The sequence below is a fragment of the Trichoderma atroviride genome, chromosome 4 (genome assembly GCF_020647795.1).
Source record: "Trichoderma atroviride chromosome 4, complete sequence".
In the NCBI taxonomy this organism is placed as follows: domain Eukaryota; kingdom Fungi; phylum Ascomycota; class Sordariomycetes; order Hypocreales; family Hypocreaceae; genus Trichoderma; species Trichoderma atroviride.
In genome coordinates, this window is record NC_089403.1 from 4,988,762 (window position 1) to 5,009,781 (window position 21,020).

At 49.2% G+C, this 21,020-nt stretch overlaps 6 protein-coding genes and 1 non-coding gene across 8 annotated transcripts; 4 read left to right on the forward strand and 3 right to left on the reverse strand.

The window, feature by feature from the left end:
- Positions 1-978: 978 nt before the first annotated feature.
- TrAtP1_009058 (uncharacterized protein) lies at positions 979-2,625 on the reverse strand. Its single transcript, XM_014087206.2, has 2 exons — positions 2,160-2,625; positions 979-2,098 (listed from the first exon to the last, which is right to left on the reverse strand). Exons 1-2 carry the CDS (start codon positions 2,485-2,487, stop codon positions 1,122-1,124), a joined length of 1,305 nt encoding a protein of 434 aa, XP_013942681.2. The 5' UTR covers positions 2,488-2,625; the 3' UTR covers positions 979-1,121.
- Positions 2,626-2,805: 180 nt separating this feature from the next.
- On the forward strand, positions 2,806-4,733 carry TrAtP1_009059 (uncharacterized protein). 2 transcript variants are annotated; one of them, XM_014086439.2, is made up of 3 exons: positions 2,806-3,611; positions 3,693-4,188; positions 4,255-4,733. In XM_014086439.2, exons 1-3 carry the CDS (start codon positions 3,168-3,170, stop codon positions 4,569-4,571), a joined length of 1,257 nt encoding a protein of 418 aa, XP_013941914.2. In that variant the 5' UTR covers positions 2,806-3,167; the 3' UTR covers positions 4,572-4,733. The 2 variants fall into 2 exon arrangements, with proteins under 2 accessions (XP_013941914.2, XP_065970237.1); XM_066114144.1 differs by having other exon boundaries at positions 3,693-4,733.
- Positions 4,734-4,877: 144 nt separating this feature from the next.
- Positions 4,878-4,967, forward strand: TrAtP1_009060. Its single transcript has one exon. It is a non-coding gene; the product is annotated as a tRNA-Pro (tRNA).
- An 878-nt stretch (positions 4,968-5,845) lies between these two features.
- TrAtP1_009061 (uncharacterized protein) lies at positions 5,846-6,697 on the reverse strand (the record flags this gene model as incomplete). The annotated part of the gene is made up of 1 exon (XM_014087207.2): positions 5,846-6,697. The coding sequence occupies one exon, from the start codon at positions 6,695-6,697 to the stop codon at positions 5,846-5,848; it is 852 nt and encodes a 283-aa protein (XP_013942682.2).
- A 690-nt stretch (positions 6,698-7,387) lies between these two features.
- TrAtP1_009062 (uncharacterized protein) lies at positions 7,388-9,567 on the forward strand (the record flags this gene model as incomplete). The annotated part of the gene is made up of 5 exons (XM_066114145.1): positions 7,388-7,451; positions 7,529-7,603; positions 7,723-7,901; positions 7,961-8,885; positions 8,990-9,567. 5 exons carry the CDS (start codon positions 7,388-7,390, stop codon positions 9,565-9,567), a joined length of 1,821 nt encoding a protein of 606 aa, XP_065970238.1.
- Positions 9,568-11,178: 1,611 nt separating this feature from the next.
- TrAtP1_009063 (uncharacterized protein) lies at positions 11,179-15,296 on the reverse strand. The gene is made up of 2 exons (XM_066114146.1): positions 13,368-15,296; positions 11,179-13,214 (listed from the first exon to the last, which is right to left on the reverse strand). The coding sequence occupies exons 1-2, from the start codon at positions 13,406-13,408 to the stop codon at positions 11,384-11,386; spliced, it is 1,872 nt and encodes a 623-aa protein (XP_065970239.1). The 5' UTR covers positions 13,409-15,296; the 3' UTR covers positions 11,179-11,383.
- A 2,967-nt stretch (positions 15,297-18,263) lies between these two features.
- TrAtP1_009064 (uncharacterized protein) lies at positions 18,264-20,416 on the forward strand. The gene is made up of 3 exons (XM_014087209.2): positions 18,264-19,180; positions 19,234-19,465; positions 19,535-20,416. Exons 1-3 carry the CDS (start codon positions 18,499-18,501, stop codon positions 19,641-19,643), a joined length of 1,023 nt encoding a protein of 340 aa, XP_013942684.2. The 5' UTR covers positions 18,264-18,498; the 3' UTR covers positions 19,644-20,416.
- Positions 20,417-21,020: the final 604 nt, after the last annotated feature.

The window sequence follows — 21,020 nt, forward strand, 5'->3', positions numbered from 1 at the left end:
ATCGCGGGCATGTTGTATGTAGATAGCCAGTGAAATTGGCAAGGCGCGACAAGCCACAAGAGCTAGGCTAGCTTACATGAATAGATCCGTATACAGGTTTATGAGTTGGTTTTATCTCTCTAACAAGGGAATTTATGCTGTTGAATTTACTACATGTATGTCTTCAGCTGCACTTGGTCCGCTCAAGCTGCCAGTCTCATTGCGCCCATATATCGTTCCGCATGCCTGTCGTTGTTAGATGCATCTTCGACGCAGCTGTATCCAAGATCAGAACCAAGTTTTGGTCCATTCTCAAGCTTTTATATTGAGACTTTCTGGAGATATTGTCTTCTGAATCGCGGTTCCCCCACTGGCCAAGGCCTTGTTTGCACACACGAGATACCTTACCGAGAGAAGTGGCGCAATTGCAACACCAGTAGATTTGTTACGCCTGCAAAAGTGTGTGTAGACTTGCTATTTATATTTAGTATCTGAACCTGATGCAACATTGCCGTTTTGACTAGCCTTGCAATTGATACTAAGCTTGCACCGTAAGCGAGATGATACCTATCCAAGTTCTACAAACACCTTGAGGAGTATCAATGGCCTGTATTTTATGCACAATGAGCTCTACTTTGTGAGAATCAAATTTGAAAAGGAATACGTCCGATAACAATGAGAGCAGCTAAGCTGGAAACATATGTGTGTATAGAAATGCATCTCATAATGTATTAATTTGCGAAAACATTGACTTGCTTCTTGTACAACACAACAAACGGCTTTGTCATAGAACGGCTTCATCACTGCGAATCATATTTGGCTCACCAATGGACACCTCGACTCCATATCGCCGTGGCCAGATGTGGCTACTCTGCGTACATTGGGACATCTGTCAACCAGAACATGCAGCCAACCGGTTGCGATGTTAAGGGCGTACTGTACTTACACTGACACGTGCTTGCACAACGTTTGAAGATTTGGAACGAGGAGCATGTACGTTTGCATGTAGATATATGTGTTTTATTGGTTGGTAAGCGTTAATCTATTAAATATAGCCAGAATTCCCATTAATGGCAATCATGCGAAATTCTTCACCTCGGGCTGATGTTGTCGTAACGTTGTCAATCGAGTCAAGGATAATATTAATCTCCACGCTCTCCAGCAATCGTACTCTTCCACTCACTCTTAATCTCTTCGAGAAGCCCTTCTGTAAATACGATATCCAGTGTAACTCCCGCTAATCCTTTCGCCACCCTTAACGCTCTCATATATGCATCCCGCGTCCCAGCAATCTCAGCAAACTCTGGGTTGTGTGGGCCTTGGCCTTTCGGTCCCGGCCGTAATTGAAACGCCGTGTTTAAACTCGGCATTGCATGGCTGATGTCGCCCTGATCTGTACTTGCCTGTGATTTGCCTCGTCCATCGTCAACATCTTGGTCTTCTGCGATCTTACCCGGTGGCTCGAGAGCATTGAAATAGCGTGTATACGATCGCCCCATTGTTCGGTTCGGGATATGGTTCTTATAGCCCCATCGCTCCGTAATAGTCACTTTGGCTCCTGTAGCCAGGGCACCGGCTCTGAAGCAGTCATATACTTTTTCCTTTAGCTCGTCGAGGCGCTTCTGCGTATCTGATCTGACTACAAAGATGCCGGCGGCATAGGCATGGATGATGTTAGGGGCGACGCCGCCACTGGTGATATGGCCCTGAATCCTGTCCTCGGGCATAATCTGTTGTCTAAGCGCAGACACGTTGTTGTATCCTGCGATGAGCGCATCCAGTGCATTGATCCCAAGCCATGGATTGGCTGCCGCGTGAGCCTCGCGGCCAAAGTACTCGACCTTGAACTGGAGATATGATGATGTTCGCATCAACGCCGCATCCGGGGTGATGCCTGGATGTGAAATGAGGCTCACGTCGACTTTGTGATCAGAATAGGCGCCCGCCTTGAGAAGCTTGATTTTTCCTCCGCCGCCTTCTTCTGCTGGCGTGCCGAACAGGACCACTTTTCCGGCAGCTTCGTATTGCTTCATTACTTGAGCCGCTGCAACGGCGCCGAGGACGGATGCCGTAGCGATGAGATTGTGGCCGCAGGAATGGCCAATGACGGGAAGACAATCTATCACCAAGAGAGTCAGTTTTTGCTCATCTCGAGAGAAATGTATGGCGCAACTACTCGCCCATCTCGGCATTGAATGACACGACAGGACCGCGTTTTCCCGTGTCAAACACAGCAACCCACGCGGTCTCCATGCCGTAAGCCGACGGCGTGACGACCCAGCCGCTCTGGGATTTCATGAATCTTGTCAATGCATCGTGGGCGATGAACTCCTTGAATCCTCTTTCGGGGTTGTCGTGGATTTTCTTGTTTATCGGCCAAAATTCCTCGAGGAGATTGTCTATCGCGTGGCTGATGGCATCGAGAAACTGCGGTTCCCGCCGATCAATAGAATAGCCGCTATGAGGCACGATAATGAAGCCATCGTCTTCTTCGTCGATTAGCGCCATTACATTGTTTAGTAAATCATGTTCTTCTCAAGACTTGGTTCAACAAAGGACGCCGGGTGAAAGATTACGAGGATTCGAATGCTGTTGCTACGTCTGTCTCACAGTTTGCAGGGTATGCAGTAACTCAAGAGCCCAAAATGCCACCTATCAGACCATCGCCTCCTTAGCGAGGGGCACAGTATGGGTACTGCTATCCGTACATCTACACAGAGACGTACAAGGTATCAGACTCATCACGTGCATCGACTCTCATTGGTGGCGGATCTTCCTGGCTACTCAATCAACTCGATGGAAGCGGCTTCGCACCTTGGACTAGGAATGTTGGCAGAGTCATATCGGCCATCGTATTGTGAACACATCGCCCAAAGCGGTTCAGGACGCGCTTAGACGACCGGTTTCCACTGCGCAAGAAACCCGAGGATCCCTTGACTTTTAAATCGAATTTTGAAAACTTGAGCTGCAAGGACAGTTGAGAGAGTTGAAGAACTGCTCTGTCGGCGTTGGCTGCGTTTGAGTAGCTGAGCCAATTGCGACAACGGCGTGATGAGTTCTTCGCGCTCAGAACTAGACAATAGTTCGATTCAGTCTCTGCAGCCGCGATAGCAGCACGAATCAACTTAATCACTTCTTTTTCCCCTCTTTATTTTCCTTCTCCCGATTGACGGACGCAACCTACCACTATGCCTCAGCCTCAGCATAGCGGAAGTCCTAACCCTTCAGACGACTCATCTGTCGACTTACACGACACTCTGTCGGAGCAAGGCTCGTCAAACGGAAATGCGGTGACCCGCAAGTCCAACAAGCCTCTTAGTCGCCGCGGCCATTTCAAATCGCGCCTTGGATGCTTTAATTGCAAACGGAGGAGAGTGAAGTGCAATGAAATACGACCCGCTTGTTCGCCTTGTGGCCGCCTTGGACTGAATTGCAGTTACCCAACACCGACTTCGGCTTCTAGCTCCTCGTCATCGTCGTCTTCTTCTTCTTCGATGGCCCCGCGTGCTGCACTATCTACTCTTGCGCTGGAAGATTTGCGATTTTACCACCAATTCATCCTAGCAGCCTTCCCAACTCTACCGCTGAAAAGCAAAGATGTATGGATGGATGCTGCCGCCATGTCACACCAGGTGAGGCTATTCGCTATGCTGTGCAACCTTGATCGTCTTGTGTGCATGGATCTGACTAACACCCATTGCGTATTCTATTAGTATGACTTTCTTGCACACGCTGTCTTGGGTCTTGGGGCATCACACTTATCTCAGCATGGCAGCGCCGACTATACGTCACAAGCCTTGCAGCATCGCATCACTGCTATGAAGCTTGTGAATGAGCAGCTTGATAAGCCGCCTGCCAAGCCGGCGGATGCGGATGCACTGCTTGCAGCAATAATCTGTCTCGTTACTCAGTCATCTCTCTTGCCAGATAGCATGGTTGACTACATTACAACGACAAGAGGCGGAAACTTGGTTGCTACATCCATGATTACAAATTATGAAAAATCCATCTTTAAATATTTCACACCAGTGGAACATGATCGGTCCTTGGAGCGACTCATTACTGAGCAGCCGAAAAACTTTGAAGTCATTGAAGGGTTTCATTCGTCAGCTCTGAGACTCAAGCCTCTGTGCCAGAAGCCGACAGAGCTGATATACTGCGAATCTATAATCAGATGCATGGAAAATCTACGAACCTCTTGTGTCGAAGGTATGTAGCACTGCCATTGATGCCACCCGCTAACGCTAACACGCCATTGCTTCCCATCCCTTGTAGCATGGAGAGAATTCGTCACCTTGTTCATTCTTCCAACCACTTTCAACAATCAAGAATTCATGTTATTCGTCGATAATGAAAACTACATTGGCCATCTCTTACTCATTCACATGTTTCTCTTAGACTATGTGCTTGGCAACGCATGTCTTGCTAAATCTGAAGAGCCCGAGTATCCAGGGAGAAAGTCGGTCGTCATTAAGTGGACAAAGGACTTGGCTCAGAGGCTGCCCCCTTCTTATCAGATATATTCAGAGTGGCCACTGCGATATTGCGAAATACTTGCCAATCAAGACGCACGATACCTTCTCAGCCCCTAAGAATGATCTTAGACGGGATACGCATTTCAGAATCCTCCAAATATACCCCGGCTTACTGCAGCTCTGTTATTTCCGTTTGTGTTATACATATATACTTGAAGCATGTAAATTGACGCCGAGATACTCTATGGAACTACATAATATAATGTCTCTATTTAATAGCAAAGAATCGCCTCTGACGACCTCTAAATGATCAAGATATGCTGCGTTTTAGCCCACAGAGCGTTAAGCATCTCTCTCTTCGCTTCTCTCTCCAACTGATCTCTTCTAATCCCACTTATCGCTTCTATTTCCAACGATCTGATTGGTCTGGTGGTCTAGTGGTATGATTCTCGCTTAGGGAAAACCCTACAGCTTGTTTGCGAGAGGTCCCGGGTTCAATCCCCGGCCAGACCCTGATTGGAAGTTGTTCTCGAGGATAATCGAGGAGAATTGCTTTTTTGTCACTTCTTTTTCGCGGCCTTTCTACGCTGGCACTGTTGTTAGCTACCTACGCACTCTATTGTAGTTGGTCTGTAGCCTATTACACATGCTGTGTCTTATACTTTTGCTCTGGTTACGTTTTTCAAAAGCTCTGCCTTCATTCGAAACCTGCCCTAGGTTGTCCGGACAAAAGTCTGCGACTACCCCCAATTTTGGCATTTGTGAAGAAATTGTGTAGATAACTTTGGGAGTAGATACTGCAGCTATATTGTACTTATTGCATCCCTACATGAATGTGCTTTTCGTGAGTTGAATGGCTGTGTCTGAACGTGGTAGGCTACCAACTACAAATTAATTGTGACAGCCTCTACTGAGTAGGTTGAGCAAGATTTGCTACAAAGTCAAGGCCTGAACACGTCTCTGTATCCAAAAGTCAACGATGATCCATTTACGTCTTTCTCTTATTTACTCCGATTCTTATCCCAACACCACTAGTCACGCGGCTTTATCACCGGGACCCCCGGAATTATAGGTGATTTCGAGGACAATCGAGAACAATCGAGGTCATTTACACTTTTTGACTGCCCTTCTTTACTGGGACTGTTTCAACTACTAACGTACATGTGTTCACTCTATTGTGGTTCGTCTGCAATATATTATGCTTGTGGTATCTGATTCTGCCTCGGGTTGTCATTCTCTACTAGTCATGACCCCTTCAACTCCTCTCTCATTGCAGCATATTAATAAAGTGTCGTTCTGAATCACAGTCGCTCTCTTTCATCAAATCCACATACGTCCTCTATATAAATACACACAAAAGGAATGGCTCAGTACCAGACGAGTTCGCTCAGTTATGCCTTTTTCTTCCCTCTTCCTCTTGTAGATTTTATGCCCTGAAAGTACGCGTCCACCATATCCTTGGCCGTCTCTTCCACAACCTTTCGAGATACCCACGTTGCCTCAGAAGGCTCATACCCAACCCATTCGACCATGAGCTTGGTGCGATTTCCGTTGTGCTTGCGAATGGCAAAGACTTCATACAGTTCTGGATCCACGGGGTTTGATGGCCGGCCTCCTTGTTCGCGCCAGTACTGAAAGAGAGTGTCGGGGACATCTTCGTGCAAGTTGGTTTCTGGCTCCCAGGTTGTCTCACCTGTATCCCACTCGACGTGGATCTCAATGGAGTTGTCGGCCCAGCGGTACCCAACGAAACGTTTGAAACCGTATTCCTCCGCGCCTTTGTCTTCTTCAGTGTCTAGCACCCCAATATCTTTCCGATTGAGAATTTCCGAGATCCTGCCAGCACGGACTGTATTGGCTGGAGTGCCAGATGGGCTTGCTGCAGCTTTGGCCGCTGACCTTTTGCTGCTGCGGGTGGCACTTCCTGGGCTGGGTCGCATGCGTGGAGTAGATGCTGATAGCGGCACCATGTCATCTTGTTCCAGCAGCGATGCCCCTGTCTCTTCAGTCACAGCGTGCAAGTTGTTGTCATCCCTGCCCTGACTCTGCGGAGACGTCTCTTGGTTGTCGGTGAGCTTTCTGGCAAATGACCTGCGCCTATTTGAACCTGGAGTGTTCTTTTTGAGGCGTGGAGAGTCTTGGGCTGCAATAGAGGAATTGGGTCCCAGGGAATTCCGCGGTGAGCTTCTGGTTCCTCTGCCAGGGGTGAAAACAGCCGGGATGGCGGCCATGATGGACTGCATCGTGACCGCGCCGCAAATTTGCCGCGATGGATCTGCTGCAGAGAGTATAGAGAATGAAACGAATGAAATGGACAATTACTGAGAGGAGAATCGTCTATTGAAGCTGTCTTTGAAGATTTGTGAAGATACGCGTCTTTGGCTGTTTACATTATTTAGTCAGCTGTTTGGCGCAACTGCCTCGATTTTCGAAGTGACGACATGCCAGTAAAGAGAGTCATCACGTGACCCTCATTGGAGCCTTCACCATCTTTACATTCTTCGCATAAACTCAATCCCAATTCAGTTGACAGGGTTCCAGATGTAGTCAATGATGCCTGTATTTGCAGTACATCGCCTGATCAATGAGGGGTCGTGACAGCAAAATTGCAGGCCTCCACAAATCGAGGTTGCATCCGCGGCTTGGATGGGAAGCCCCAGAGGAGAAGAAGGATCAACACTCGCTGTTTAAGCATGGGTAATGGAAGGATGATGGGTGTGGACATGATGGAATAATCGTGATTAGTTGGGCTGTTTTTTTTATTATGCGAAAAGTTGCTTGCGAAGCAACCCTGGTCTACATATGTGTGTGCGTCCCCTCTGGCTTATACTGATCTTGGCTGCCTTTTCGCGGATACATCTTCTCTTTCTTGTAAAATTTGGATTTGAAACTTCTTTGGTGTTATACGAATTTTTACTTTGCATATTTCCAAAATGGCTCTCGAGAATGCGAAATCCTCTAGACCAGTTCGCATCGCCAACTGCTCTGGTGCCCTCAGTATGATGAGCACGATACATGTATCTACACATATCGCGATCTCATTTCACCACTAACAATCTCCAATTTATTGACAGCCGATCCGGGCATTTTGATGTATAATCAAGCCAAATATGGTCCTGTTGATGTCATCACAGGTGATTACCTCGCAGGTAGGTCGGATCAGAAGAGCCATAAACAATACATGTACATACATGTATACAGAGACAGATGTATAAAACAGTATGTGAGAATGACTGACTTTAACAACGCCGTCGATTTGGTAATATAGAAGCGACAATGGCAAGCAGTGCGATAGAGCGTGCGCAGTCAATCGGACCTGGCTGGATAAAATCCGCCTTTGATGGAATCCAGATGTCCTTGGATCTGATAAACGAAAAGCGCATCAAGATAGTTGTCAATGGCGGGGCAATGAACCCAAAAGGTCTTGCTGAAAAAGTTCAAGAAGCGGTAACGTCACTTCCTCTGGCTCTTCCATATTGCATCGCGCTGCTAACGTGTTGGACTAGATCAAACTCAAAGGCCTGAAGCTTCGCGTGGGCTACGTCGAGGGAGACAATTTGATACACAAAGTCCATCACCTGATTTCCAAATCTCTCGCACATCTCGATGGAACGAATCCGGATGTCCAATACACCAAAGACACGGCGTCTTTCTTAGAGTCACCAAGGGAGATGCCGATTGTTGCTGCAAATGCGTACCTCGGCTACCGCGCGATCAAGAAAGGTCTGGATGAAGGTGCCGATATTCTCATTTGCGGCCGAGTTTCCGATGCTTCGCCAGTTATTGGAGCAGCGGCCTGGTGGTATAACTGGTCTGAATCAGATTTTGATCAACTTGCCGGATCACTAATCGCTGGCCATCTGATTGAATGCTCAACATATGTAACAGGCGGCAACTTTGCTGGTGCTTATAAATACCCACCGAGCGATTTCCTGCGACTGGGCTCTGGCATCGCGGAAGTTCTTCCCAATGGAGATTGTGTGGTTACTAAACACGACTCTCTTAACGGATTTGTTACGCCCGCTACAGTAAAGTGCCAATTCTTATATGAGTTGCAAGGGAACGCCTATCTCAACAGTGACGTAAAAGCGGACATTTCCAAAATAACCGTCACCGAAGAGTCGAAGAATCGTGTTCTTGTATCTGGCGTCAAAGGCTACCCGCCTCCACCTACTACAAAGCTCGCCGTCTTTTACCAGGGAGGCTATCAGTGTGAGCACCTGATCAATGCCAGCGGATATGCCACGGATCATAAATGGGATGTCCAAGAGCTACAGATAAAGGATACGCTCAAAGAATGGGGAATACTGGACAAGTTTGACGTGCTGGAGTTCCAGCGGATTGGAACTCCGATGAAGGATCCAGATTCACAGTTTGCTTCCACCACGTATATGCGCGTGTTTGCGCAGTCGAAAGATGTACACGTGTTGAGTAGATTGCACTTGGCTTGGTTTCACCAATTCATGTCTCATTTTCCAGGTATTCGTGCTTCGAAGCTTGCATGATGTCCAAGAACTGACTATACTCTTTACTAGGCATGCATTTCTCCATGGATTTTCGCCCACTGGCACCGAAACCGTTCTTTGCTTACTACCCGGCCATTGTCTCTCAAGATGAGATTCAAGAAACTGTTACGATACTGGGTGACGCCTCAACCGAAGAGGCGCTTTGCTTTCCTATCCTCCCACCGAGTAAGACAGAGCCGCTGGCACCCCGAGAAAATTACGAAACGGTAGATCCTGTAGCCCTAGAGAGCTTTGGCGCGACCGTCAATCGCCCTTTAGGCGATCTCGTTCTTGCTCGTTCAGGCGATAAAGGCGGCAACGTAAACATCGGCCTATTCGTGGACTCGCCCGAGCAATGGGAATGGTTTCGCTCCTTCATGACGAAAGACAGGCTTCGTTCACTGATGAGGAAGGATTGGAAGGACTGGTACTTCCTTGAGAGAGTCGAGTTTCCGAATATATATGCCGTCCATTTTGTGGTTTACGGGTCTTTGGGCAGAGGCGTTACCAGCACCAGCTTGTTGGACAACTTGGGCAAGGGATTTGCAGAATTTATCAGGGCAGTTCATGCTGATATTCCGCAGAGATTTTTTGGTGAGAGTATTTGACTGTCAAAGTCGAGAACTTGTCGATATGCCCACTAGAAGACAAAGTGCTTTGTTACCTTTCTTGGAAGCAATTTTATAATACCGGAAAACGATTACGTTTATATTTTGGCTGTTACGAACCACATACCACCTTCAGGCCATAGTGAATGTGCAAATGGAAGCAAAACATTGTATTCATAAGGCTAATTGGCAAGGTAGTAAAGTAGGGCGTGGAGCATAAGTGAGAGGTACAGGTGCACAGAGGTCAATTTTGCCATATCCATAAACATACGATACGATTTAAGAAGTCTTTGTGAGCACTCTTAAACAATTTTGTAGCTAACCAGGTTATTCCTGTTGGCGAAATCGACAAATATAATGGAAAAGTGCAACGCTGCGTCTAGTATATTCATTGGGTTTGCCTCCTTCACGGCATTTTAACCCTCCCCAAGGCTTGGTATAATCAGGATTGTGATTTGCTAGTTTTACAGCTGCCTATGCTGAAGATTTCTGACACATGCAAGCTGGCTCACTAAAGCGGATTCTTTCACAGCATTGTTAACCCTCCCCAAGGCCATGAAATAACCAGCATTGTGATTTGCTAGTTTTACAGCTGCCTATGCTGAGGATTTCTGACACTTGCATGCCTTATCGTGGCTCAAGCGGGTCCTTTCACAGCATTCTTAACCCTCCCCAAGGCCATGAAATAACCACCATTGTGATTTGTTGGGTTCCTAGTCATGAAGTATTTCGCTCTCAACAGGAAAATCTGGCCTATCAAGTTCAAACGTTGTAAATCGTCGCAAAACAGCATTTTTAAACCTTCCAAGGCCTCGAATAGTCGTAAGCGCAAGTCAATCTCAACTCTCCCGACTACAGTTCGAGTACAATGTTCGTTGGTGTTCAATATGAGACATGAATATTAGCCATATACGCCAAATGACAAATTCGAAGCCAAAGACAAGGGTATAACTACAAAAAAGCAATCTAGCTTCGAGCATCCAAATCTCTTTCTTCTAAAGATAGACTGACGGCTCCTCCCTGTTAATCTTATCTAACGATAGAGCAAAGAATCCCTTCCGTCCCACCCAAAACAAGCAAAAGAACCTAGCCAGGGCAGTGGACCCGTAAGCTCCCAAACCCCGGCACACACGTGGCTGCAAATAACCATCTCATTGATCGCCCGCAGCCATGATCGGATCGCCGTCCTTTGTCCATCCCGCAAAGGCAAAATTACAGCTCACAACCTACTAACCTTTTCCTAGGCGCTTTCTATTAGTGTTATCAAGATCGCCATCAGAAATCGTGGGGGGAATCACGATGGGGCGTAGAAAAACGTTTGGAGCTTGGGTGGAGCCTAATTTCTGCAGATGGTGGGAGTATAGCAATTTCTACAAGCGGGTAACACGCAAAACACCATTTGTTGTGTTTCTAAAGATCCGAGATGGAGGAAAAGAATTTGACAACAAAGTTGACATCGTAATCAGTTTCACTTCATAAAAAAACGAAGCCCTCAGCTAGAAAATTGACCTAACAACTTTTGCGTCCAAAATGTTGACGCTTCAAAGGTTTTCATCATCTTTACATATTTCACTGAGCAAATGCAGGATAATCGTCAGAGAATATTAAATTGTTGTAGTAGCCAATTTGAACCCGTGGTATCTGATATTATTGTTACAGCTTATACCTCCCTCCTCGGTCGTCCAAGTATAGAAACATAGTGAAAAGTTCATTGCGACCAAGCATAGCTTCATAAAAAACAAGATATTTCCCAAGTCCCATATCGTAAAAAAATAGTTTCATAAGTTTTTTTTTCTCTTCTTCTTTCGCGCTCTCACTAAATCATGTGAAGCTGTAGTCTGTCTCCCGTAGACTCGCGCAACTCATACATGCCGACATGGCCCTCCAAATCACCAACGTTCAAGAATTTTCCATCTGCAGAGAAGCAGAGCTCTGAAACTCGCGAAAGGTCATCGAACTGTTCGAATCCGGGGCGGGGAGTGTAGTCAATCGCCAATGCCTCTGGATCTGGCCAGCTCCAAACCTCCTTGCCAGTCATGACATCCAGAATGACAATGCTGCCTCGAGCGCCAATGTCGGTTCCGGTGGCGGAGACATAGGCTACAAAGCGACAATCCGGCGACACGCACGAAATCGTGTTGGGAATGCCAAAAGTTCGCGTGGAGTTGGCTGCAAGATCCCAGACCAGGACATATCGGTAAGGGACAGCGACGGGACTGAGATTGAAACCAGAGCCACCATTTGTAGCGGGAACAGCGCGGAAAGACGCGGGAATCCAGATGGACACGACAGCGCTTCCGTAGGTGACCAAGTCACACGGAATGGCTGTGTCCAGTTCCTTGTGTTGCCATGGCCTGGCGATTCGGTATGGCTTGTTTTGGCCCTCGGTGGTGTCCCACGCAACTAAGAGCGTCTCCTTTTCAGGGGGAGGATGGCCTTGACGTGGAGGACGTGGTCCAGCAGCAATGACCAGTAGAGGGCTCGTCGTTGATAGTGCGAGTTCTGGGTACTGAGGCATGAATGGTAGTTCAACGTGATTTAGGTTGATGGTTCGCGACTTGACAAAGGGCTTCTTCTCCGGCGTCGCCTTGTAGAGATCAATGACGTTCTTTTCGCCGCCATAGATGGCCAAGGAGCACAAGGCTCCATCATATGACTCGATTTGGGCAGATGTCCAACGATCAGCATCATCAATTGACTGCAGGCACTTCTTCTTGGCCCAGTTCCAGATCTCAATGTATCTGCCAAAGCGGGTGGCAATAGCAATGAGATTGGTGGGCTCTGCAAGAATAGCGTGACTGCGAATGAGATACTCGCGAGAGCGGGACTGCGCTGCCGTGTAAGAGGTAAACTTGATAACTTGCTGCACAGTTCCTCCGGCCGTTGACCAGACCTTGATGATGTTGTTTCCGTGCTTGGTCGCTATGGTGGAGAGAGTGGAAGACATGTCCAGGAAATGGATAGGGCCATTCTTCTTGTCGTCTGACTGAAGGAGCTTCCAGAAGACAACTTCAGCTGGGCGAGACGACCGCCGAGGTGGAGGAAGAGCTTCGGAGGGATCTGGGGGTTTGTAGAAACTGGCAGGGAATCTGTTGTTACGGCGAGGTGGCGGCGAGAAGCTGACGGTGGTGGCATCTGGAGTGGAGGCGGTTTGCGAAACTTGAGAGGAGCGGTGGGTGCTGATGGACGACCTATCTGAGGAATCTCGAGAGGGCACCCGGTGAGTGGCGGTTTTAGGAGGAGGAATTGCCGGCAAGGGCTTTGAAGGAGCAGGATAGAGGCTATATCCTGAGGCGTAGTAGCTGGATGATGCGTTGGACAACTTGCGTTGTGAGTTTAGCGATTCTCGTCGACCAGTCAAGGGCCGATCCCTGGACGGCGGGCGACGGGGCAGAGATCCTCTTGAATCTCTCTGCAAGGGCATGTGGTATTGCTCGACGACGTCGTCGCTCTCCTCAAGCCATTGCGCGACGGCCTCGCCCTTGGACGGGGGAGGCACAGGGAAGTCGCGAGTAGCCGCGTGATAGCGAGGTTCTGTGTTCATGATGTCTGAGTTCCTTTGAATATCTCTGCTGGGGTCAAATGATGTGGCATTATGCCGGGACAATTGGGTTGAACCACCAGTGTCAATACGACGCAGGGTCTCACTGGATTATAAAGAAAAAAAGCAACTGCATTAGCCTCATGGATCCCTGCGGTTCGAATAGGTAGCGTAGGCTACCGGCGTGGTTTGACCAGACCGGTCGAGCCCCAGATCAAGTCTCAAGGCTAAACAGTAAAGGGGGATGAGGCAGACTCACGCTATCCGATCCAGATCTGTAGCAAACGGAGGAGGCTCCATGTTTGTTGGCTGGGCTGGGGGTGATTTCGGCGGTGGGACCTTGATAGCGGATAAACAGGCCGAGGTGGTGTAGCAAGAAAAGAGAAGAGAGAGTTGTCTTGTTTTCCCCGCGGGGTTGAACAAACGGGTGATGGCGGAAGACGAAGGTTTCGAAAAGTGGCTGGACTATTTCACGGGGAGGAAATGACAAGTAATAGTTTCTCGCTTGGCGACTCAGGTTCCAGTAGGAGCTGAAGAAGAGGGGAGTGTCTTCCTGGCTGGAAAAGCGACGGTGTTGACAGCTCGACCAGGGTGGCTTCCAAGAGGGTGGCTCGCAACAACGAGTGGCAGCAGGGACAGGCTCCTGAGGCAAAAAGGCGTCTTCCTGGTTGTGAAGGGTAAAGTGGCAGCAATAGCTGCTGTCGAAGGAGATTGTCAAACGAAAATAAATGAAAAAAACAGAAAAGCTTCAACGGATGGTGTCTAAGCCAGCCGTGGACTGGAACAGCCGATAGCTTGGGGAAAAAAACCGGACCGAGAGCGCATCCTCCGCTAAGAAGAGTCGGTAGCAGACTATAGCACACGAAGCTGGCGGTGCTTGAATGGAAATGGAGAGGCCTGATGGGGACGCTACGGGACCCATGTCCAATATGTATGAAGATTGGTGGTGAGCTCCGTATGGGGAAGTGATTCTGGCGATGGCTGCTCTCCAGACCCTCCAGTCGGGGCCCCAATTTCGCTCGCCCAGACGCCACAACGCCACTAGGCCAGCCCAAAACCCAATTGGCCGGAGACAAGGGCTGCGTAGGTTTTTAATAGGTGCAGGCAGGCCTTTGGCGGGACCCCTGGCGCCAGTTCACCCGGGGGCTCGCTCTCTGGGCATGTTGCTTTTTACCCGATGAGGGAACCAAGTCCAGCCAGTGCCCATTTTGCGAGGGCCCTGCAGCAGCGTCGAGTGACACAATACCTAGAATGTGTGTGTGAGTGAGTGAGTGAGTGAGTGAGACATGCAGAGCTCAGCGTGTAGTTCATGCGTGGAGGCACACGTAGATCGCTTTCCTGTTGCAAACACTCGGCTACACGTCCATCACGAACTCTTGTCGTTTCAGGAACTGGCCTAGCAGTCTTCTCAGGTCATTCCGGCGCCACGGAAGCCTGCCGCGGACAGCAGTCATGCATTGACGGCGGCGTTCTATCGAGTATAGGACAAAGTATCAAACATGTGTCTTCTAAGCACAGCAGCCAGGCCGAGCAGCACCAACTTCCAGGTTCTCTCCGCACCAGCGAGGTCCAGCAGGCGGCTTGTGGGGTGGCCTCTCTTCCGTGGAGGGACCGGTCAAGCGTTGACGATTCAGCCGGCCAACCAGGGTGGTCCATCAGCTGCTTTCCGGGGTCTCGCTCTCCAGCCGCCTGCCCTAGCTTACAAGTACTTGTTGCCTGGGCCATGAAGAGGATGAAATCACGGTCGTACAAAAGAGTGGCGATGCAAGGCTGTAGGACCAGTGGCAGCGGCTCGTCGTCTTGTCTGACAGCTATTCAGAGACCAGCCCCCTGGAGGGTGAAAAGGTCTAGGAGCGAGATGCGCTGCTACTGGCGCATTGCGGATGTGACGACCGCGGATCTGCCCTCCTTCGTGCCGGCCTTGTCCTCCACACAACCGTTGTGTTTGCAGCCATCCTGTCACAGAAGGCTGGTGAAACGATAGCTCACCTGGTGCCTTACAGTGAATTCCAGAGACAGAAGCGGAGAGACGAAAAAGACGACAGCCGAAGCGAGCCATGGGTGAAGGGAATCCATGCTCTTCTCATTGTCTCCCGCGCGTAACCGGTCAGCCCTGTACTGAGGAATCGCAGAATTTGATAACGTGACGCCAATGATTGCTAGCAAACCATCTCGAGTCAGGCCACCCAGCAAAGTACCTGCTCTAAACAGTCCGGTCGCGCAGACTATCAAGAGCCCAGGTACGGATACTCGTATAAAGCATTACATGTATATGCACTGTACTGGTCTGCAAGGATTCTATGGACTGCTTCGACTTTACTCATCACTGGGGCCATGGCACCGGGGTAGCATTCACATGTGCCCGGTCAATGGGATCTTCAGTCGGCTGTCTTAGATGCATCTTCTACTTTGAACTGGTATAATGGCTTGGCCCAGACACCTGGCCCGGCTACATCCGCAGACCACTACGCCGCGGATTCCCAAATGCAAGGCAGAGAAAAATTTTCTTTAATTTCAGCGTCCCCTTCATTTCACCGGGCCGCACTATTACGTATCTACCGTGCTGTGGCTGTCGGGAGCAGAACGTGGCGTTTTGCTTATTAGCGGCAGCTTCACATGCAGGTGGGTATCACGGCCTGCGTGGGAGCCAGGACTAACAACACACTAGAAGAGGCACTATCCTCTCTGTCCTCGGCCTACTACTAGTGGAAGTGGCCTCTAGTGCTTCGTATGTGTTCCATTGCGTTTTGCAGAGGCCGGGGCGCGTCCCCAAAGCTCAGGTCATCTCCATCAAACTCCATCCAAAGGGGACTTCCCCGCCAGCCCGCCCGTTTAGCTGCTCCGATATATAAGAGAGCCAATAGTGCTCTGTGCTTGTGGTGTAAGTGCGAGTGCAGAGTTGTATGTGCAGAGTTGTGAGAGCCATGATTACGGACCATGGATTACTGGTATTGTACTGGCATGGCACAGAGCAAGTTTGCTAGGCCATTGTGAGGCTAGCCCAGCTGTTCAGGATTATCCCATAGTGATGGATCGGTCAAAAGCTGACTGTCAGATGCAGCAGATAGAGAGGCCCTGCCATGCAAGCCTCCCTGCCCGTTACGCCGTGCATCAGAGCATCGCCACCATCACTATCGTGGTCTATATCTGGGGGTCTCCTCCCACTATATTACAAGTACTCTTACCACTGCTATTGTATGCTAGAGCTACTTTGTAGACTATACATGCTCTAAATTAGTAGCTCACGGCGTCTGTGCACAGCGTCTCGTACACATGGCAGGGAAATTGGACAATATATCGTGGGTGACAGGGCTCCGCAGCCACCGCCAACAGCATCGTGCCAAGGTGCCAAAGACGCCTGCGTAAGATTGTCTTGAAATTCGTTTCTCGTAGAATTCGCCAATGACAGCCTTGCGGCCCCCCGTTGGCTGAGCCCAAGTTGCTCTTCATCAAACGGCTGCTCAACGCACCTAACAGAGGTGTGCCCCGTCAGCCCACATCGGAATCCTACAGCAGGTTGGCCGCTTGGGATTCGGCTCAAAGAGAAAACGAAAGAGGTGTGTATCCGCCCCAACATTCGGGCCAGTTCTGGTTCTGGCTGCATCCCGCTTCATCAACTCCAGGGCCGCTACTCGGCGGTGTCCACTCACACGACTTGCAGATGACATGAACTGCGGAGAAATAGCATCTACGCCGCTGGATTGCTTGTCTGGAATTCTTTTCTGCATCTGCCTTGAGTTGCCACGCAGCATGACGGTATCATTGTAAACCTCGACAAATACGACGTAACCATTTGGAGTATATATTTGCACCAATAGCACCACGCCGAGGACATTGAATTGACAACACCACAATTCACATCGCTGCCTGCGAGCATCTGAATCCAACGCGGAGGGCTCCGTATAAATTATATTAACCCCACTCACTCTTTCTTTCTTCTCCAACCCGTCCCTCAAGCCATCGTCCAGAGGCTGAGTCTCGGACGCTTCTCTGGGACAAACACCTCTGATATAAACGTATACTTGGCGCTAAGACGCTTGAGGCTGTTGCGATGTGAGGCCACCATCTTCAAAGCAAAACACTCTACAGCGAAGCTTGTCCAACCTTGTTGCCATGGCCAGTTTCAAACATTCATTTCCTTTCTGTGGTGTGGCATCGCATGTCACCCTAGAACAGGAGCAGCAGGCCTGCCTCAGTGCGCGCATTCTTTTGCGTCTTCCTGCTCGGCCAACAGCACCGACACTCCCCTGCTAGAGTGGCATTATTCAGCAGGGTTCAAATGTCTTGAGCAGAGGCAAGTCAACGAGGGATCCCACGTTTCATTGTTCCATTCCGCCCTTCTAGATTGCCGTAGGATGGCACTACCAACCCGCAGAGGCGGAATACCAGTACGACTACGGCGTAGCAGCAGCAGGAAAGCTGCATTGTGCACTAAAAGGCCTGTATCGTCAGCACCATCAGGCGCGGCGCCGCCACGGGCTCTCGACTCGGCCCGCGCTACGAAGCACTAGATTGAGCAGAAGCTGGGATGCTGAGGAAGCAGAAGAGTCTAATGTTATAGGGGCATAAGCTCTGTAATGAAGAGAGTTTCTCATCTGTCAGCTTATGGCTCGGCACATCGGTCACATTATGTGATGTGAGCCTGTGAAGCCAGCCGAATTCTTGTAGTGGTTGCTGACGGGACGGACCGACCGGGAGATTTGACGCTGAGTGAGAATCATCACCATTGACCGGTCGTAGAAGATTCTGTCAACAAAAAGTGTTGAAAAGTTAATGAATTCTTTGGTTTGAAATGACAAAAACGTCGCTAGATCAGACTCAGTTAAAGCTACCAAATGAGTTATCAACTTCGTTTTAGACCATGGCCGCTATCTGGCAAAGTAGGACCCTATCTGCATGCATGCATGTGGAGAGCCATCGAGGCGAACCGATATATGCCACCACAATCGTTATCATCGCAGCTTTTATATCAATCTGTTGCATCAAGACCCGAGATTCTAGAGCGACTGGGTTGCAGATCACTTACTAATAGCGCTGCTATCGAGCAGATAGCAGATGCATCGTTAGCACTGCATCACGTGTAGTCCAAACGCCTCAAGCCGCTTCCCCTCACTTTATCAATTGGGGTAGCATTCATTATCCGACCCAACGCAGTCGAGATGTCTTATCATGACGAAACTGAATGCACAGCGCCTTCAATCGGCATTCATCGGCCGCTATTCGGAACTAATAAAGCTGCATCTGCTCGCAGTTCTCGTGATGTTTTCTACCAATATCTGAAATTTGTCCATATCAGACTCAACTAGTAGTAACAACCATGGGTAGCGAAGTAGACTACAAGACCTTTCCGCTGGGAGACTTCAAGCTCGTTTCAGGCGAGACCATTCCAAATGCATTCATCGCCTACAAGACGTTTGGTCATTCATCCTCCCCCCGCCATCATTTACCCCTCTTGGTTCAGCGGCCTAATCTCTGACAACGAATGGCTTATTGGCGAAGACAAAGTCCTCGATCCCCGTCGGTACTTCATCATCATCCCAGCCGTTTTTGGGAATGGACAGTCCAGTAGTCCATCCAATATTCCTCGAGAATCTCCACTCAAGCCGTTCCCCAATATCACTGTCAAGGATAATGTTACGGCACAATACCGACTGGTAACCGAGGGCCTGGGCATCAAGCACGCACGGATGGTTCTGGGCTGGAGCTTGGGTGCTGGACAAACCTACCAATGGCTGACCCAATATCCCGACTTTATGGATCTGGGCGTTCCCTTCTGCGGAAGTGCTCGCACCTCGCTGCACAACCAAGTCTTTCTCGAAGGCGTCAAGAGCGCACTACTTGCTGCTAAAGGGACCTCATCGGCTGGTAGCGCAGCTGGTGAGTTGGCTAAGACGTACCGGGTGTGGACTGAAGAAGAGAAAGTCTCCGGGCTGAAGGCGTTTGGTCGAGTATATGCAGGGTGGGGATTCAGCCAAGCCTTTTATCGTTCTGCCGTGTATGAGACAGAACTGGGATACAAGAACCTTGAGGATTTTATGGTCAATTTCTGGGAGTCATGGGCTCTTTCCAAAGGTTTGTCCGAGGGTCAATTGCTGCAAATGTTATACTTGCTAACTCCTATGTAGACCCCGAGAACTTGCTCACTATGCTTCACACATGGCAGGCTGCTGATTGCTCAGATCAAGAACCGTATAATAAAGACTTTGAGCTAGCTATGAAGAGTATCAAGGCCAAAACGCTAGTCCTACCTGGCAAGACAGACCTGTACTTTCCTCCTGAGGACTCGGAATATGAGGTACAAAACATGACTAAAGGCATTGGGGCGTGTATTCCATTCCCATCCATTTGGGGTCACTGGTACGTTTTCGATAGTCGAATAGCTCGGTATGAGATTTACAAGAGAAACTAATTGAGACTTCTTTCTAGGGCGGGCGGTCCAGGCGTGAGCAAACAGGACTTGAAGTGGCTGGATGGCCGTCTGAAGGCTTTTTTGGAAGATGAAAAGTGGCAACTGGACGCCAGTAATTTATCGTAGCATAGCACTATGATACATCCAACGAACACGAACTCTGTTGGTATATCCCAGTGCACCCTGAAGAGTACAACACGCCTCTTGCCGTGTACATGCTGATAGCAGCACTCAAATAAATCTCCAAGCAACAGTTTTGAGCTATTGATCTGGCGATTTCCTTTAAAGGCATCTGCTCATCTAAAAATGTCCCGTCAAACTGCAATGACTCTCTTAAGCCGGACGGCATTTGCACTACTCTCCATCATTTCTTCTCAGCGACAGCCATTAGCCTACCAAGAGCGACAGTAGTGCGGATCGTCTAATTGTCGTCTGATGCTCAACCTTCCAAAAGCCTGATTCCATCAGACGAAGCTAGCCAACCAAGCTTCTTAGACCAGCCACATTCCCATTCCCCGGAATAGCAGTACCCGCAGCCCCCATAAGCCCATAAACTCAACAGGCAGCAGTATAAAACTCTGATCTTACACTGGGTCGCTCGCACTTAACAAGCGGCGGTCCTCGGCAAACTAGGACACTGTTCCGGCAGACCGGTCACTCTACATCTGACAAAGTCTAGGTAGGCTGCTAATTTAGCTATTTTCTAAGCTCTCCACAAGTTGACTAGAGAACCTCCGGGAGCGTTCCCGTTGGATCACCGTTTGGGACAGCCACGTTTTCTCCATGGAGATCACCCCTGATTCTTCGGGTTGAATAGGGATGGAGTGAAGTTGGCCTTGTGAAAAAACACTAGAATATAGCCAAAAGGAGACGGGTGTGTTTTGAGTGGTAGCCGACAGACGCTTAACTAGTAGAAGCTGCAGACTGATTCGTACACGCGAGTCAGGCCCTTCCTTTTTGCGCGCAAAGGGAGCCATGCCGTAGTATTTATGAGTAAGATTGTGGGCCTGGAGAAAGGTTTGCTTGGAGCTGATCAGCTTTGTCTCAGCTGTTGCCACCCGTCGATCAATGGAGGCAATGGAGAGAAGAGTAAGGCTGCCGTTGTGCATGGAAATATGGGTATGTAGGCCTTGACTTTTCAAGAGCCGAAATGGCTAGTAGCCGGGTGAAGTGAAGAAACGCAGACTTCAATTCTGTGTTGTAATGACTACCGAGGGAAAGAGTCATGGCAATTCATAGAGCTGATGGGGGATAGGGGTATGAGTGATTTCGGCAGGCTTGGAGGCTCAGCTCATTTGAAGTGTCCCATAATATTACGTTACACTGGTATTATACGAGCATCCTTTTGCACGCAAGTCGCGATGGTAGCCGAGCACTCGTCGGTATGGCCATCTTTCTTTCACGGTTTCTAGAATGTTTGGGATCTCTGCATTAGCTCATCTTGATCCGACATTTCCGAGGCTCGTAAATTTTCCGACACCTACCATATTCAGTCAGCATGGT

Excerpts from the sequence above, each read along its gene's own strand:
- TrAtP1_009058 (XM_014087206.2), bottom strand. The coding sequence starts at position 2,487 with ATGGCGCTAATCGACGAAGAAGACGATGGCTTCATTATCGTGCCTCAT. Across the intron at positions 2,099-2,159 it reads GTCATTCAATGCCGAGATGG|ATTGTCTTCCCGTCATTGGC; the intron begins GCGAGTAGTTGC and ends TCTTGGTGATAG.
- TrAtP1_009059 (XM_014086439.2), top strand. The coding sequence starts at position 3,168 with ATGCCTCAGCCTCAGCATAGCGGAAGTCCTAACCCTTCAGACGACTCA. Across the intron at positions 3,612-3,692 it reads CTGCCGCCATGTCACACCAG|TATGACTTTCTTGCACACGC; the intron begins GTGAGGCTATTC and ends GTATTCTATTAG. Across the intron at positions 4,189-4,254 it reads ACGAACCTCTTGTGTCGAAG|CATGGAGAGAATTCGTCACC; the intron begins GTATGTAGCACT and ends CATCCCTTGTAG.
- TrAtP1_009063 (XM_066114146.1), bottom strand. The coding sequence starts at position 13,408 with ATGGAGCCTCCTCCGTTTGCTACAGATCTGGATCGGATAGC. Across the intron at positions 13,215-13,367 it reads ACAGATCTGGATCGGATAGC|TGAGACCCTGCGTCGTATTG; the intron begins GTGAGTCTGCCT and ends TTTATAATCCAG.
- TrAtP1_009064 (XM_014087209.2), top strand. The coding sequence starts at position 18,499 with ATGCATTCATCGCCTACAAGACGTTTGGTCATTCATCCTCCCCCCGCC. Across the intron at positions 19,181-19,233 it reads GTCATGGGCTCTTTCCAAAG|ACCCCGAGAACTTGCTCACT; the intron begins GTTTGTCCGAGG and ends ACTCCTATGTAG. Across the intron at positions 19,466-19,534 it reads CCATCCATTTGGGGTCACTG|GGCGGGCGGTCCAGGCGTGA; the intron begins GTACGTTTTCGA and ends ACTTCTTTCTAG.